At 42.1% G+C, this 17,292-nt stretch overlaps 1 protein-coding gene across 3 annotated transcripts in view; it reads left to right on the top strand.

Annotated features, from left to right (window-relative positions):
- The first annotated feature begins 14,071 nt into the window (after window positions 1-14,071).
- The window catches only part of KIF2A (kinesin family member 2A), a 53,838-nt gene continuing 50,617 nt past the window's right edge, over window positions 14,072-17,292 (top strand). For all 3 annotated transcript variants that reach the window (XM_059834180.1, XM_059834182.1, XM_059834184.1), the window contains exon 1: window positions 14,072-14,141. In XM_059834180.1, the coding sequence (XP_059690163.1) occupies window positions 14,078-14,141 (64 nt within the window). In that variant the 5' untranslated portion in view covers window positions 14,072-14,077. The remainder of the gene's footprint in view (window positions 14,142-17,292) is intronic.

Here is a 17,292-nt window from a genome sequence, read left to right on the forward strand (position 1 = left end):
GCAATGCTCAGTATAAACTACTGAGGTTTGAAAGTGGCTGCTCTTGATAAGGAAGAGATAGAAAATGTGACAAAGCTTTCAAGTAATAAATCACAGCTTTGAACCAACCGAGTTATTACATTTATCAGCTGGGACTAGTGAGATTCCTTAGTAAAACACAAGCCTATGATATGTGAATATTTGTTTCAGTAAACAGTGCTGCACTGTATCACAGAATCACAGAATCACTAAGGTTGGAAAAGACCTGTAAGATCATCAAGTCCAACCATCAACCAAAAAACACTACCATGCCCATTAAACCATGTCCCACAATGCCTCATCCACACGTTCCTTGAATACCTCCAGTGATGGTGACTCCACTACCTCCCTGGGCAGTCTATTCCACTGTGTTACCACTCTCTCAGTAAAGAAATTTTTCCTAATATCCAGTCTAACCTCCCCTGGTGCAACTTGAGGCCATTTCCTCTTGTCCTGTCACTCATCACTTGGAAGAAGAGGCCAACACCCACCTCTCTGCAACCCCCTTTCAGGTAATTGTAGAGAGCGATGAGGTCTCCCCTCAGCCTCCTCTTCTCCAGACTGAACAACCCCAGTTCCCTCAGCCGCTCCTCATAAGACTTGTGCTCCAGACCCCTCACCAGCTTCGTCACCCTTCTCTGGACATGCTCCAGCACCTCAATATCTTTCCTGTAGTGAGGGGCAAAGTAGTATTTCTACTACTGACTGTGCAAAAATAGTAGGTTATATCGTCACTAGGACAATCACAGTCTTTAACATAAAACTTTATATGTAACAACAATTCCACGCCGAAGGACATATCAACTGGTAGATGAAATTCTATGTTTTGTCAGCCCTTGGGACAAACCCATGTAGCATAAGGAATATGTGAAATGCTGGCCTTCTGCACATACTCGTATTTTCTTCTTACTTGGTGTATTTAGGCTGGAGGACTCCTCATGCCTCAGGTTTCCTGGGATGCAAGAAACAAATTTGGACCACAGAAACAATAATTAGCTTCATTTTTCCAAATGCCAGGTGAGATCAGAAAGGCAAGTTTCTTCTAGCAGAAATAGGACAGCAGAGATAACACTAGCGTTACTGGTCTTGTGTTGTCTAGCTCCATGGCGGTCTCGTTGAATGCTGATGTTCTAGTTGGGGGGAGTAGCTCTACACAGTCCTGATGTCCTAACAACAATTAGGATCACTAGGCTAAGTGTCATTGGTCAAAGTAGAAATCAACTTGTAGAGGATGTCTTAATTTTGTATTTTGTCCAGGACTAGTGAGCACTCTCTTCCTACACCGCAAAAAAATGTAACTAGGCTTATCTACCAGGCAGCTTCCTGGATCTGGTGGTGCTGAGCCACCTCCTTGGTACAACTTGCTTCAAGCTGCCATTTTGTTGCTTATTTGAAATAAGGTTTTCCTGTAGTCCTACACTGTTATTATCACAGTCCTTCAGTGTGGCAGGTACTTTGCAGTGACCCAAGTTTTCTTTACAAATTATTCCCATGCCAGTGCTTTGTGCTTGTGTGTGCCGTGACAGATCATTACAAAGGATTATTGCAAACAAAATACATTTGGGCAAACACACTGAAACTTCATGCAGAACAGCTGTATGTTGGTGACCATGGGTCTGCTAACTTCCATCATCATTCAGAGTCATTCTGTTTGCCTCTTGTTTGGTGAACACTGAGACATTTCAGAAAGATGGCTTAATAAAGACATGACAAGCTACAAGATAGTAACACAACAAAGTTATGAGATGATTTTTTAACTCTGGGGCACATAAAATTAAATATCTGACTACAACCTCTCATTCTCAGGGTGTTTAGTGCCCACAGTAGCCTTCGTTACACCTATAAGAATTAAATACTTCAAAGACATTTTTTCTTCTTTTTTTTATAAAACAGGATTTTAAAAATAAGTAATCACAGCTGAGAACAGAAAGTTACAGTTCCTGTAAACTAACACCTGGAAATTAAACACCGTTTTCTAAAATGTGTGGCAACTTCATGGGTTGTAACCTGCACAGAGGAAGCCCATATGTCCACCATTTCATTGTTTCTCAGTATGTTGGTCCTTTTCGTTAATTCTTTCTTCTGTGAAGATGAAAAATCTGCAAAAAACTTCACTTCTTTGTGTAAACCTCTTTTAGAAGGAAGTTAATATAAAGAACTTGTTAAGCTATGAAGGGAGGAAAGTTATACGTTAGGATTTTATTCTTTTTGTAACTGGGTCCTGTTGTTTTCCTATTTGCTTCACGTTGATGGCTGTTGTCATGTTGTGGAATAATTGCTGGAGGTAATTTAGGAAATAAATTTATATTAAAGGTACAGCATTGAAGAAATCTTCAGGGTGGAGTGTGGCGAACATGCAAGGAATCCATCCCACAGAAGTTCCCTAGGCAACCTTAGATGTTGGCAACACCAGGGGAGTTTGGTGCGCTGACTCTAAGAGAAACTGCACGGAGGGTGGAGCGGAGTGAAGACACCGCAGCCACGCTCTGTGACAAGACGGGAACTGGAAGGTACTATGGAACTGACAAGCTGCATATTTACTACCCTGAGCTGCATATTTACCACCCTGAGCCAACAGTCCGTCATTTTTTGACGGAATACTATCCTTTGGGTGAACTTTGCTCATTATAATCTCATTATAATACTAGAAAACACATCTCCATCCCAAAGCTACCCACCTCCAAGGTGCGACCACCCCTCATTGAGCTTGTGCTCTGGATTTTTCTTAGTCTCTACCTTTAAAAGTAAAATGAGAAACTTGTACACCAATTATAATAGAGGTACGCATGACTAGAGTCACTCAAGCTCCACCTGTAAGGACAAATAATATAAAATGGCTTAAGAGAGGAAGGATGCCAGGGAAGATACCATCACAGACCACCTTTGTCACCTGGGATCAGTCGACGGGCTGAACCTCTCTTCCCCCCCACAGGGACACCTTTGGGTAAGATTCGAACACTTGGTTATACTGAGTGCTTCCCCGGGAAACTTGGAAATCTCTACAGAGTTGCTTTATAACTTAACATGTTTGTAGCCAGGCTATATTACTCATATTCTTGGTATTTGCACATGCTTTGCAAGCAGTAGTTTTATCACCGGCAATCCAAAAGAACTTGTGTATCTGTTGCTTCAATAACCTGCACTATTCACTAATCTGGCCGTGAGAGTTCTCATTGAACACCACCGAATACCTTAAGTGTGGCCGTGCTAGTTTAAGGAACGTGACTAGACTGAAAGTGTGCAGTGTTACGAGCGTATCCGTAATCGTGAGAGTTCAATACATTGAACGCGACCGGACTTGTAACATCCTGCCGACTACACCAACTAGACTGAAAGTGTACGGTGTTACGAGTGTATCCGTAATCGTGAGAGGTCAATACATTGAATGCAACCGGACTTGTAACACAGAAAAATTGGGCATCACTCAGAATCTAAGCCTAGCCGCCCCTAGCCCCTCTGATATCTGAGGACAAGCTGGAATGCAAGGGGGTTTATTTTCTGCCAAATTGCCTTGCCTTTTAACGCGACACATGTGAGCAACAGAAAACAACTTGTCAGGAAAGTTTCTGATATAGGTGTGTGTGTACTGCATATCCTGCAATTGCCTGGGTTTGCCTGGTTTTGTCTCCTGTTTCTCGTTTCCTTATTTGAGGTTATAACCTCAGAATTAGAAATGAAAAATGGTAGTAACTGTAACAATCTCAGTAATTACTAAGTAACTTCATTTTAATGCCCCTGAAGGGCACTTCAGCGGTTTTGTATATAATTATTCAGAAAAAAAAGCCTCCACCTCTTCTGCCAACATATTGAAAGGCAGGGATTCTTTCTTCAGATGCCTTAGTACAGGCACGCCCAAGTTATCAGGTAAATCGTATGGGCGGTGGTTGAACACACAGTATTAAACTCATCGCTAAACTTAGAACAGCCATGAAGTTCAAATGAAATCTGTTAATCCAGGTGGGGGAAAGGGTTTAGGCAGGAGGAAAAGGATTTGTCATAAATACAATAGAAATACAAGGTTGCCAGGATCTGAAAGAGGTCATCTAGCCCATCCACCTGCTCAGAGACAGGATATATACCATCTCTAAGGTATACTTAATCTCTTCTTGAATCACCTTCACAGGAGAATTATGACAAATGCCCTGTATAATCTGATCCAGTGTTAACTATGCTTAAACAGAAAGTTTCTTTCCTATAATGTACCCCACAGTACTCTTTATGAACACATCCAGCCTGCACCAGCTGCTGCTTCTGCAAGAGCATGACAACAGGTTGCACTCATTGTGGTTGCCATATAAACCAGGGGAATTTTCAAAGCACTATTATTGCATTCTAGAGTAGCACATTTGAACATTTGGCTTCTCATTTGTGAGTCTAACATTGTCATTACCACATCTAATCTTGTTGATGTATTAATTTTCGGGATTTGTAACTTACTTCCACACACCCAGTATATCAACAGGCTGCTTGTGCTAGACCAGCCTGCCTGCCAAGCCAGCCGACACCATCCAAGTACCCTCTTTTCAGCTCCTGTAAGAAGCAGTATGGGACAAAGTTCCTCAAGTTTGGACAAAGCTACTCTTCAAGGTTACATTTTTGAGGTAATCACAATACTGTCTACACTTGTGTGTCTCTTTGAACCACTCCCTCTTTTCTAACAACATGTTAAGAAGAAGAAATAATGCAACTTTTAAAACAAAACTTGGAAAAAGAAAGAAGTCGCATGGATGGGCTTCTCAAGGCACTCTACAGGGTATAATTATGAGCAAGTCCAAAGGGGATAAAATGAAACTTGCTTATCTTTCACAAGCCTTTCTACCATTTGCCTGAATTTTCATCAATGCTGCACTAAAAAAGAGAGATTTAGTTTCACCTTTGCCAGAGAAAGTACGAAAAGTAAGAGCAACTTCCTTAGGGAAGGCTCTGGGACTCATGTGACACTCTACAGCACTCCATGAGAATAGACCCAGAAGTTTAGTAACCAGAAATTAATATGAATACATTTCTTTAAGCTGAAAGAAGAGAACAACTTCAAAACATTGCCCACCCACTTTCAGAGCTAAATGTAAAAAGCCATTTTCTCCCCAGTATATTTTCACTATGTGTGTATTACTTAGTACAAATGTAAAAAGTTTAAATATATTTAAATATATTCCAGTAGTTGGCTCCAAAATGTTCTAGTTCCATTTCTTTCTTCATGCACTTGATCCAGTGATCTTGGAAACACTTGAATTCAGTTATGAACTATCATGCAAAAGAACTATACACTAGATTCACAGTTTATTGAGACATGCTGGAATTTCCACATAATTCCTCTCCTTTGACACCAGCAGCTGTCTCTGACCATAGCCATGCCATGCCTTTCAGCCAGGCACTGCATCTTCTTTGAGGGCACCTCTGTCCACAACTCAATATGACAGCTTTTGTGCCTCCAGCTTCAGAGAGACCCAGAGCTCCTGTCACCTCCTCTGAGCAGAAGAGGACTTGCCCAAGCACTGATGCCTGCCGGAGCCCTTCCACACCAAAGTGCAATCTCATCCCATTTGTATTTTGACCCTGATGGATGTCTGTGCCATGGAATCCATTCCAATGCCACTTATTTCTTAGAAATAGGTAGGATTTCAGTGTTTATTCATGTCACCTGCCATAAAGAACCTGGGTTCTTTCAGTGGGTTGCCTTCCTACTCATCAAATGTAAAGGAATCCTTGATTTCAAACAAACTTAAAGAGCAGTTCAGCTGTAACTGTACTGAGGTTAACATCTACTTTGACAGGGAAGTTACTACAGTAATTTCTTCCAATCATAATATTTCTTTCTCATTGCTTTGGCAACGTAAGAAGCAGTAAGACATTTGCCTAGGGACTGGAAGACGGTGGGGTTATTCAGTTTTATAGGATTCACCATTTCTGAAATCCAGGAAAAAGGAACACAGTTTGACTATACCCCCTTATTTATTGCATAGAAAAATAATATATGGGCTAGCTTACAATAGAAGACAGGGCATTAATAACTTTTAGCTTTTCTGGTTATTACAATAAGTAATTACAATGTCTGGGATTTTTTTTTACTTTAAGGACAAAACATTAGGTTTGCTGTGCTCACAACTCATAAGAGCTCCCCAAACATAAATAGCCTTTGTTATGATACTTTTAAAAATCTTTACTATGACAAATGCAAGCAACTTAATTTGTCAAATGCAAAACTGATCAGAATAGTCTGCATATATCATTTCTGCCTAGTTTCCAAGGTGAATGGGTAGGAAATGCAGACAGATTTGCAAGGGTATAAAAACTGATACATCTTTTAAAATTTTTTTTTTCTCTGACGTTAATGAAGATAAAAACATGCATGGATCCACTTGCAAGCAAATGTCTTAATTTTTTCAAGGAATCTGTCAAGCAAGAGTAAAGATTTATTTTAGTCAAATTACTAGACAACAATTGCATTTTAACAAAATAGTTCTATTTAGTAGTCATTTTTTTATAAAACAACTTTTACCATCTCCTTTTTTTTAGCAGATTTGATGCAAGTTTGTTATATGGAAAAACACAGGGAACAAAAATGCACCTGATTGCACCAAATTCTCTCTTGTAGGAGGGGAGGGATGAATAGTACAGTTTTAATGACTTCGACTAAAAAAGTTGCCTCACTATTTTTGCTTCATAAAAGTATGCATCAGTATAGTTAGAAATGTGCTCCAGTTGCACAGTCAGGGTACTAGCAGAAGGATATCTACTGTCAGAGGTCTGTGTTAGTGCCTAGAAGGAAGCTTGGGATTGCTGTATTATCATACTTATTTCAAATGGTTTCTATCCTCCAGGATATGTGGAATCCAATCCACTGACTGCCTTCTTTTAGAATACCTTTTTAGCTTGAATTTAGGTCCTGACTGCCTCATGACTGAGAAGCTGCAAATAGCTCTTTTTTTATTTTTTTCACCTCTCTGTTGTATGTTGAGGAACGGGCATATTCAGGACTGAGTCCCATGTCCTCTGGGTGCATTACCAAGCCCAGTGCCTGGGTGTTGCCATAGTATTAAGCAATGTAGTTCTAGCTAATTTCACAGAGGTTACACTGGATTTATGAAAGGGCATCAAAAAGGAGTAAAATCATAAACAAGCACATTGACAATATATATGAATTCAAATTCCAACACAAAAATGTGCTAAAACATTTTGTGTTAAGACAAAAATACCTCAGGTATGACTATCTGGTTTTGCTAATACTGTGAGCTAATGGTGCAGAAATATATAGAAAGCTACAGGATAACTTCTAAGAACAAGTAAAGAAACCATTCAATTTTTACAAGGCAGATTAGGTCTACATGACTTGCTGCAGAAGCCTTACTGGTGGGGCACAGACAGGATGTAATTATTAGATTAAGCTACAAGGCAGATGCATTCATGCTAAAGTCATTTTCACAGGTAATACGATACAGGATATTTCCTTCTGACAGTAAAGTTACATTGGATAGCAGAAGGATGTAGGAAATGTGTATTTATCATTCAGCTGAATAGCCTGACTAGAACATTGTTTTACCACAAACGCTCTGAGATTTCCCTTGAAGATTTGGAATGGGGAGAGAAGGGAGAAAAGAAAGAAGGAAGAAGAGGATGAAGAATAAATATAAATACCCACAGTATAGTTGTTCTGGGCTTACCTGTAGACAGCAAGCAGTTTGGACAGAGATCGAGTTTCATCTGCTTTTGCTCATTAATTTTTCTGAAGCAGTTTGCTATCTAGCAGGAATTCTGCCTGTGTTTCATACAATCAATAGGAAAGCATAATGAAATATGACCCCAGATACACAGCTGCCTTGGGCCAGACACTCAGCAGCAGAATATGGAATGAATAAGAGAATACGTAATATACGTGCCAGACCCATAATGATCACACTGCTGTCTACCTCAGTAAGCACACTCAGCTTTGTTATTCTTCAGCGCTTCTATAATTTTGTGACTTTTGAACTAGTGTATTTTTCCTGGACTGTCATTTTAACCTTAGCTATGTGTTACGACTAATCCAGCCGGTGTTCACAAGCAGCTATGAATATGGGGAAGAGCAAAAGATGTCACTGTGGCTACAAATGTAGAGCTGGAGTGAAGGGCATGGTAGGAGAGGGAGGTGTGCTCTTTCCTAACGTATTTTGTTTCTCTCATGTTCTCTGCTTTGAAGAGGCCAGAATACATTCACACTCTTCTTCACTTTTTTGATTATTTAACTAGTACCTAGCAATGCTCCACCTCTCTCCATGCAAAAGTTCTTTAGGAGTGCAGCTCATTCTAGAATAATAAAGCAATAAGTGAAATAACAATTTTATTTGTATACTTGCATTTGCTTTAGGAGCAGATTTGCTCAATAATTAGTCTTCTCCACATTTTTGGCTGACCATCCAAACCAGTAGAAGTGTACCAAAACTGCTGTATGTGGAGTGATGTTCTTCACAACAGCAGAGGTCAGTAAGCCTCACATTTTCTTACTATCGTTGACCTGATGATGCACCCTTATGCCAGCCCTATGGATGCTGCTAGAAGGATTCTTACAAGACAAGATCTAGAATTACCTGGAGAAGCTGCATGGAAATAAAGTAATAAAAGAAAAGTAACCAGAATTGCAAAAACATACAAACAGATCTCTTTAGCCCTGTTCATGCAGATGAGAGGCTTTTAGAAAACCTGACCCTCTTAGGGAGCATACAGACAAGGGACCAGAAAAGCCATGTTCGGACTTATCAAGCACTGGATGACCCTGGTGACCAACAGAGCGATTACAAACTTTTGCTTAAATTTGCTCTGATAGCAAAACACTGCGAAAGAACAACTTAACGCTTCCAATTCCCATGATGGCATGAATATCAGTAGCTCACTGACAGCTCTATTAAGATGGACATATGACAAGTGTGTTTGAGTTGTACAGCAACAGTTTCAGCACCTTCATTCTCTAATCCAGAGAAACCTAGCATGCTTAGACATATTTGTTTAAATCAGAAAACCTAACCATCTGTTGTTTCCAATATATAATTGGTTAATTATAACCCCAAGAGCATTATTACTCAAGTGAGTCATCAGTTCACTTGTTGCAGTTAACCAGCAGAGTTTGTAGACATTTAATGCAATGGAATCTAGAACGCGTTTGTGGAAGACAAAAGGTTGGTTACGAAGCTTTGAGTACCTGGTTTAAACATTTTGACTCCCAGATAAAGCAGCTACACAAAGTTATGAATATCACAATAAATTATTATTCAGAGGTAGTGACATGGAAATCAGATTTTTATATGTAATAAAGCAGTGGGAAATACATTAAAATATTTTATCTCTATAAGTAAGGCGGTTCTCCTATTTTTATCACTTTCTGATACTATTGTATAGTGCTATTACTCATGAAGTGCTGTGTCCAGCAGGGGATAGTTTTAAACAGCAATACAATATAGATGAAGAGATGCTTAAAAGGAAAAAAGAGCAGGAAGGGATCTGTGAGACAGCTCAGCTGTTACAGTTTTCACAAAGGTACTAACTGGACAAGAAGAGTCTATCAGTCTAAGTGGGCAACTGGCATCTCAAACTACTTCAGGTGCTTCTTGCATATTTACTGATCCTTAAGGGGAAGAAATAACCTATTATTAATTTTTCAATTTTTTGCATGCTGCAACAGGTTCTCATGATGACCTGAGAAGCTACAGTATTATGGTGGCTCCTTTTTAATATTGTTTCTATGTGATAAATATGTTGATGATTTTTTTTAATCTTATAAGCAACCACATGTTCCATTAACCTGACTGTTGACTGCCCTGCATACACAATGCCCAGCTGCATTCATGCAACTAGAAGAATATTTTCCCAGCTGAGTTTTAAAAAGAAAACATTTCATACCAGTATGATTACAAACTTGTACTATGATTAATCCTATTTGTACACTAGTGCTGTGAAATAGTTCAAATACTTAACAATCAATGACTTTTAAGTTATCAAGGAGGTAGACTGATATCCGTAACCTGATTCTGACATCAAAATACAGTGAATTAAGAATTTTAATTAATATGATTGTGCCTGTGTGAAATGCAAGCAAATGCTAGTGTTTGTTGAAAACTGAAGTATTCCTGCTAACAGTTGAAACATAACTGGTGCATGATAATTTTCCACTATTTTTGATATCTTCCTAATCCAAAAGTAGCCAAAGTTTTGAACCGAATGCCAAAGTTTCAGTTTGTCTGTATTGTCAAGAGCACCATTTACCAATGCATAAAAAGTAGATACGTACCACTCCGGGAATTTTTCAAACATTATTTTAGAAACAACAAATATACTTTCTAAAAAATGGTCATAGAAAGCCTATGTTAGTGGGCCAATAAAATGGAATACTCTATATAATAAAATTTTCCTGTACCTCAACAAAAAAAAAAAACAAAAAACAAAAAACACCTAAATTTTGGACCTCAAAGCTTTTGCTCTTTTATTTAATGCTGGATTGAATATGCGTTGTTAACCAAAACTGTGAAAAGAGACATATATTTAGAACATTAGGTAAGAAAGACCTGGTACTCAGGAGTACAGTTTTGGGTGCTTTTTCTTCAAAAAAAGCAACACTTGCTTCAGAAAAACCCCTATTAGAGATCTTTATTTGCATAAGAAAACAAATGCTTTGCCATATTTTAAACATATTTGAATTTATTTACTACCTCTGCTGTTCATTTTCTAGACACACACAAGCAATTTTCTGGCCATTGCTGACTTGCTCTATGAAAGCCTCCATGTGTGCTTTATGACAATAAGAAAAATCTCAGTTGTCACAGAGTACACAACAAAATAATAATCTTGGGTCTTATTTTCATGAGTCAACTTCAAATTCGTATTTCAAGTTTAGACCATTCTTAAATGATTCGCTGTACTAAGGCCAAAGTGTTTCAAAGATTTCAGGATTAACTCCAGGTTGATATATATTGAAGTTCTATTTTATTTTAGAGTATGACCTGATTTTATAAATACTTGTATATATGTTTCTAAGATACATCTTCTTTACCTCAGTGGGATGACTTGTGTATAAAAGTAATGATCTATTTCTGCAGCGACAGGACTCGAATAATTTTCCAGAAAATTATATAAAATTCACCTCTCAAATTTTTCAGTTTAACCTTTCTGGAATAGACAGAGCAAATAGTATGAAAAATCATTCATCATTTCTTATTTAACTATTTCAAATGAGGTACTTTTCAATTACTCTGCATCTAATGTTAGAATCTGAATGTTTTTATTTTTACATTACATAAAAACATCAGAAAAGGTTTAATCAAATTGATCATAAATATAACAGTTAAACAGAGACCAAGCAATGGCTATCCAAGTCTGTCATAGGTGCTTCTCCAAAAAAAAGGTGAACTATAAAAGGTATGTCTATGTGGTAGAATTTGTGTAAAAAGAACATTATAAAATGTTCCGTTCAAGTCATTGAAATGCCATGGAATTATAGTGGGTAGAAGAAACACTGTTTTTTCACTCAAAGTTAGTCCCTGCCTAATTCTTACGTAAGTCTAAAAAATTTGTTGCATTTTGGTTTTATTTGAAAAACATCTACAGGTTAAAAAGAACAAATCTTTAATTTAATTGTAATTAGGAGAGGCCTTCTTAAAGGCACTGGACTCGTTGTGGTATTACTTGCATCAGATATTTTTCAAAGAAGTATTTCTTCCCAGTGTTTGTCAGTAGTCTAAATTAAATGGGCAATGACTAAACTAAAAAGCCAAAGTAGTTTTGGCTTTATATCTTGATACCTTTAATATTGTAATTCCACCATAACCATAGTAAGCAATGCCTTCCATGCATAATGTGATTTGGACCTAAATTTCTTGTATAAAAAACAAAGGTGGGTAAGGATAAGAGACTAAGACCCAGTTTTTAAAATTGTTAAACTTTCACTCTTTTAATTTTTCTGTAACACTTCATCAAAAGTGTGATTTATACCAGTTAGAGCCAACACAAGTGCAAGATGGTTGTTGCTGTTTGTTTTAACTTTCTGTCAGCTCTCCTTCTGGCTCTTTTGTGTGTGTGTATATAGAATCACAGAATGGTTGAGGTTGGAAGGGACCTTAAAGATCCTCTAGTTCCAACCCCCCTGCCATGGGGCAGGGACATCTTCAACTAGATCAGGTTGCTCAAAGCCCCATCCAACTTGGCCTTGAACACTTCCAGGGAGGGGGCATCCACAACCTCTCTGGACAACCTGTTCCAGTGTCTCACCACCCTCACAGTAAAGAGTTTCTTCCTTATATCCAATCTAAACCTACCTCCTTTCAGTTTAAAACCATTGCCCCTTGTCCTGTCACTACAGGCCCTGCTAAAAAGTGTCTCTCTCTCTTATAAACCCCCTTTAAGTATTTAAAGTCTGCAAAAAGGTGTCCACGGAGCCTTCTCTTCTCCAGGCTGAACAACCCCAACTCTCAGCCTTTCCTCCTAAGAGAGGTGCTCCATCCCTCTGGTCATTTTTGTGGCCCTCCTCTGGACCCACTCCAACAGGTCCATGTCCTACTTGTACTGAGGACTCCAGAGCTGGATGCAGTACTCCAGGTGGGGTCTCACAAGGGTGGAGTAGAGGGGCAGAATCACCTCCCTCAACCTGCTGGCCACACTTCTTTTGATGCAGCCCAGGATACGGTTGGCTTTCTGGGCTGTGAGCGCACATTGCCGGCTCATGTCCAGCTTTTCATCCACCAGTACCCCCAAGTCCTTCTCTGCAGGGCTGTTCTCTCTATATTTACTTACATATATATATAAAGCCTGTAGGAATTGGGAGCCCTAATTTCTTGACTTACTTGCCAGGTATCATTCTGGTTTCAGTATGAAACCAACAGTGGAGGCAGGGAGAAGACATGAGGGAAGGAGGGTGACGGGCTGGGTGGGAGGGTGTAGCTCTCAGGGGGGTGGGGTGGTGTCAGCTGTCATTATGTATCACCCGTTGATGTGTGGATTGGGGGATTATTTTCAGTAGACCAGCTTTGCTAGGCATGAAGAGGATGTGCGTTTAGGGGTATTTATTGTGATGCTGCTCAAGGTGACCTGGAAGCTGTGCAGGAAGGATAATTTTAAACTGGTTGTGGCTTTGTCACATCAGGAACCACCCTTGGAGGAGAAACCCACCGGACAATGTTTAATGAAGTGGCTTGCCTGAGGTACCAGGGTCATTATAGGGAAACGAGGAACATGAAGTGTGTTTTGGTTTTTATTTAAGCTGTATAAAGGCATGGGGCAGACATGAGGTGAAGATGGATGGATGCTGTTGACAGCATGGCTTTCCTTGGACCCAAGAGCTGCTGGCAGGCTGGGGAGCACAAAGACTGCTTCTAAGCTGCTCTACTTGGCACACGGGAGCCGTATGAGCAGATAGTGGGTAGATAAAGCTATTACATTAAAACTTCAGAGCAGCTCAGTCACCATCTGGTGCCAAACAGGTGCGTGTGTTTCTAAGTCGGGGACAGGCCCAAGAGGTAAAGGGTCGCACAGGCGACCTGCGGCTGGGACGAGCCTCTCCCGGCCCCGGCCGAGCTGCCGCGAAGGGCGGCTGCGAAGGAACAGCTGCGGCGCCACGGGGAGGGGCGAAGGGGGTCGAGGGCGAGGCGGGGCTCCCCACGGCCGCGGGGTGGGGACACCGGACGCCCCCGTGACGGGGGGCGCGGCTAGGCGCACGGCTAGGGACCTGCCCGGCGCCCTTCCGCCGAGGCAGCAGGAGGAGGAGGAGGAGGAGGAAGAAGAGAAGGAGGAGGAGGCCGCGGCCGGCTGACGAAGGCCGCGACCGCGCCTCCACCCCCGCCTCCCCCGTGAGCCGGTCCTGCTGTGACGCCGCGGCGAGACGCGCAGGCGCAGCAGCTCCCAGCGCCTGTTGTATCCGGCCGGCGCCTTTTCTCTCTTCCCCCTCCTCCCTCTCCCCGTCCGTCCCTCCCTCCCTCCCTCTTCCCCTCCCAGAGCCGCCGCGGTCGGTGCCGCCGCGGCCACCGCTGCTGTGCGCGCCCTCCCCGCCCCCTGTGCGCCCGGCCGGCAGCGCCTCCGATCTCCCCGGCTGCCCCATGAGGCGATGGCAGCGGCCAACTTCGGCAAGATCCAGATAGGGATCTACGTGGAGATCAAGCGCAGCGATGGTCAGTGCGGCAGGGGCGGTGGCGGGGGCCGGCCCGGCGGAGCGGCCACAGACCCCGGCCGGGCGCCGCCGCCTCCGCCCCGGTGCGCGGCGCGGGGGGCGGGGAGGGGGCTGCGCGCGGGGCCCATTGTGTGCGCGGGGCCGGGGAGTGGCCGGGCCTGGCGCGCGCTGCGGTTGTCAGGGGAGCGCTCGCGCTGGGCGGCGCAGGGCGGTTGCGCGGGGCGCGAGCGGCGGTGACGGCCGCCGCTGGGGACGGGGAGGCTGCGGCAGGGCGGGGAGGCGGCGGGGAGGGGCGGCGGCGGGGTGGGGGGCTGCGGTGGGTAAGGAGGGCGAGGGGGGTGCGGGAAGCAGCGATGGGCTCGTGGGGGAGGGGAAAAGGGGAGAGGTGCGAGGTGGGCAGTGAGACGTGGGGGGTGTCTGTGGATGGGGGTGATGGGGGGATTTGGCGGGGGAGAGGGGCGTGGGTGGGGAGGAGAGCCCGGGGAGGTTTGGGCTGGGAGGTGGGAGGGCCTTAGCGGAGGGGATGAGGTGATGGAGCGAGGAAAGGAAAGGCCTTTAATGTAAAGAAATAACTTCTTGTTTGCTCTGGCGTATGAGCTGTGCTCTGAAAGAATGACACGGGGGTATGCCCTGACAGAAATGCCTTTGGACACTTCCATCACTTGACAAAAAGCTGGATGTTATTATTTCAGGTGTTCTTTATGATTAAAATATAAGACGAGCGCTTGCTATTTATGCTCATGGGTTGTTATTTCTCCGTGGGGGATCCGGTGTTTCTCATCTTGCCCAGCATCTCCTGGCAGGAGGATGTATGGTGCTGTCTAGAAATACATGTGAATAAAGGAGGCGTGTGTGTCAAGTTTAGGGTTCTAACTCTTCATGTTTACTGGTAGGAGAGAACTGAAATGGGAAGTTCACTGGCTGAATCAATGGCAAGTCACTTATGACTTCAGGTCTTTCATTTGAGTGGGAATATGTCATCTGTTCTTGGCCTCTGTGAAACCTACTAAACCGGGGTGGGGTTCTGCTGGGGTTTTCTGGAAAGTCTTTTTTTTTTTTTTTTTTTTTTTTTCCCCTTTCTTTCCAGGGTTCAGCTTGCTAAAGAATAAGCAGATGTTTTTAAGGGAAGAAAGGTCTGGAGGTCAAAGGCACTGAAGTTAGCATGGTTCTGTCATGAGGCAGGACACAAGCAGCCGACAAGCTTTATGCAGCTTGTCTTTCTTGTGTCCCGTACTGCAGTTCAACCCTACAATAAAATAATGGTTGGTGTTGGCTGGACACTGTACTAAACCTAACCCCTCAATTTGTGCTTAATGGCTTGTGTGTCACATGAAGAATCTGATAGGTCTGGCAGCTATTTGCGTAACTCCTGCAGATATCTGCCTGGGGTTTCAGAAAACCTCACCGTAATAACTTGTAAAGCTGTTTTTCTGAGGTCTGTGTGAACTTCTAATAAATGTTACTGTTTGGTTTGTATGCCTTTGGAAAATAAGGCATGAGAATGCTTTGCTGCTTCCCCGCCCCACCCCCTGCAGGGTTCTGCTAACTTCTGATGTCAGAAGTGAGGACAGTAACTCTTGAACATAACAATACTGTTAATGGTTTACGTATTGTGCTTTATCACTTACACATGTGATGCAGCACATTAAATAAATTACACATCAGTAATATACTGTAGGGTTTTGAGCATTTGTGTTAGCTTGGTCCTTGTGTGAGCAACCAGACTGCAGTGCCATACCAGAGTTAGTGGGTCCTGGTTATTGTGGGATTTGGTTGTTTTTTGTTGGGACTGGGGGAGGAGATGCCCTGTTCTGGTTCAGGCTACTGCACCCTTCTGTCATTCCCTCCCCATAAAACTGTAGGAGAAACTGTCCTAGGTATGTGGAAGGGAGCATTTCGAGAAAGATACCAAAGGACAGCCAGCACTAGATTGCATTGCCTTTCAGAAGGTAGGTTTCCAACCTGAGCTGTGGTTGCACAGACAATTGAAATTGATCTAGCTGCTTCTAACAAGGGGAGGGTCTTGCTGCCTGTGCCTCTCTCAGCTGTGTTGTTCCTGCAAACTCTCTCCCCCATCCAATGTGGCCAATGATTTTTTTTTCCCCTGATGATTTAATACATTAATTGATGGTTTGGTTTGCTAAACACAGTAGAAAACTTTCGGATGTGCTAGTTTTCTGCAGGATTAGTGAGTTCCCATAGCTCACAGAGGGATCTGTGACCCCAACAGTATTGGTGTGCATGAAATGCATGGCCAGGGTGAAGAGGAGGTCTTCACATATGATCCTTGGGTTCAGTAACAGGGAGCTACCTGGATCTGCTCTACCCAGAACTGTATCCTAGGTGGAATCAGGGCTGTGTATCATATCAGCTACACTTGGCTGAAAGCATGATTAAAACCATTCAAGAAACTTTTGGAGAAAGCGGTGTGTTGGTCTGGGTTTTTTTTCATATGTTGTCTTGTCTGTAGGGAGTCCCTTTTTAAAACTAAGTATTATTTTGAGAGGGAGCTATAGTAATTCCTTAAAATGTCCTTATTTACCTGTTTATTTGCTGAATCCAGAGAAGAATAAAGTTTTACTTTGTTAATGGGTCATTTGAAAGAGTATGCATTTTTTCCCATCTGCCCACCAGTTATGTTAAACACTTTTCTGAATACAGAACCTTATTAATTCCACATAACTCTGTTTTTCTCTAAATAAAAATAAAAACAGAATAGCTTTTTTTTTCTGGTGAAACATCACTGTTAAAAGTCATACTTGCTCGCTACAGCCCAACTGCGAAGATATGCAAAACACAATAAATGTGAGAATGAGACCAGAACATTCTGGAAAGAAGAGTTGCATATTCTGTCATTTTGACAAGTTCTAATTAGGTTTAAGTGTTTCATGAACGATTTCTTATAGGACTGAATAGAAAATAGATGTTGTACAAATGAAAGGCATTGTTAGAATTCATGGCCAAAACCACATGAAAACCAGTGTTTGGATAAAACCCAACATTTTCGAGGACTGACGCTGCAGAGATGCTTGCTGTGTATCTGTTTTTTCTCAGTTGGTAAACATTGGTATAAATGTTGTCTAGAGTTGCAGATAATATTACCAGTTATAATTGGAATAACTAGTTTTGTTCATGTAATGTAAGAGCATATT

This window comes from Gavia stellata, chromosome Z (genome assembly GCF_030936135.1).
Source record: "Gavia stellata isolate bGavSte3 chromosome Z, bGavSte3.hap2, whole genome shotgun sequence".
NCBI lineage: Eukaryota > Metazoa > Chordata > Aves > Gaviiformes > Gaviidae > Gavia > Gavia stellata.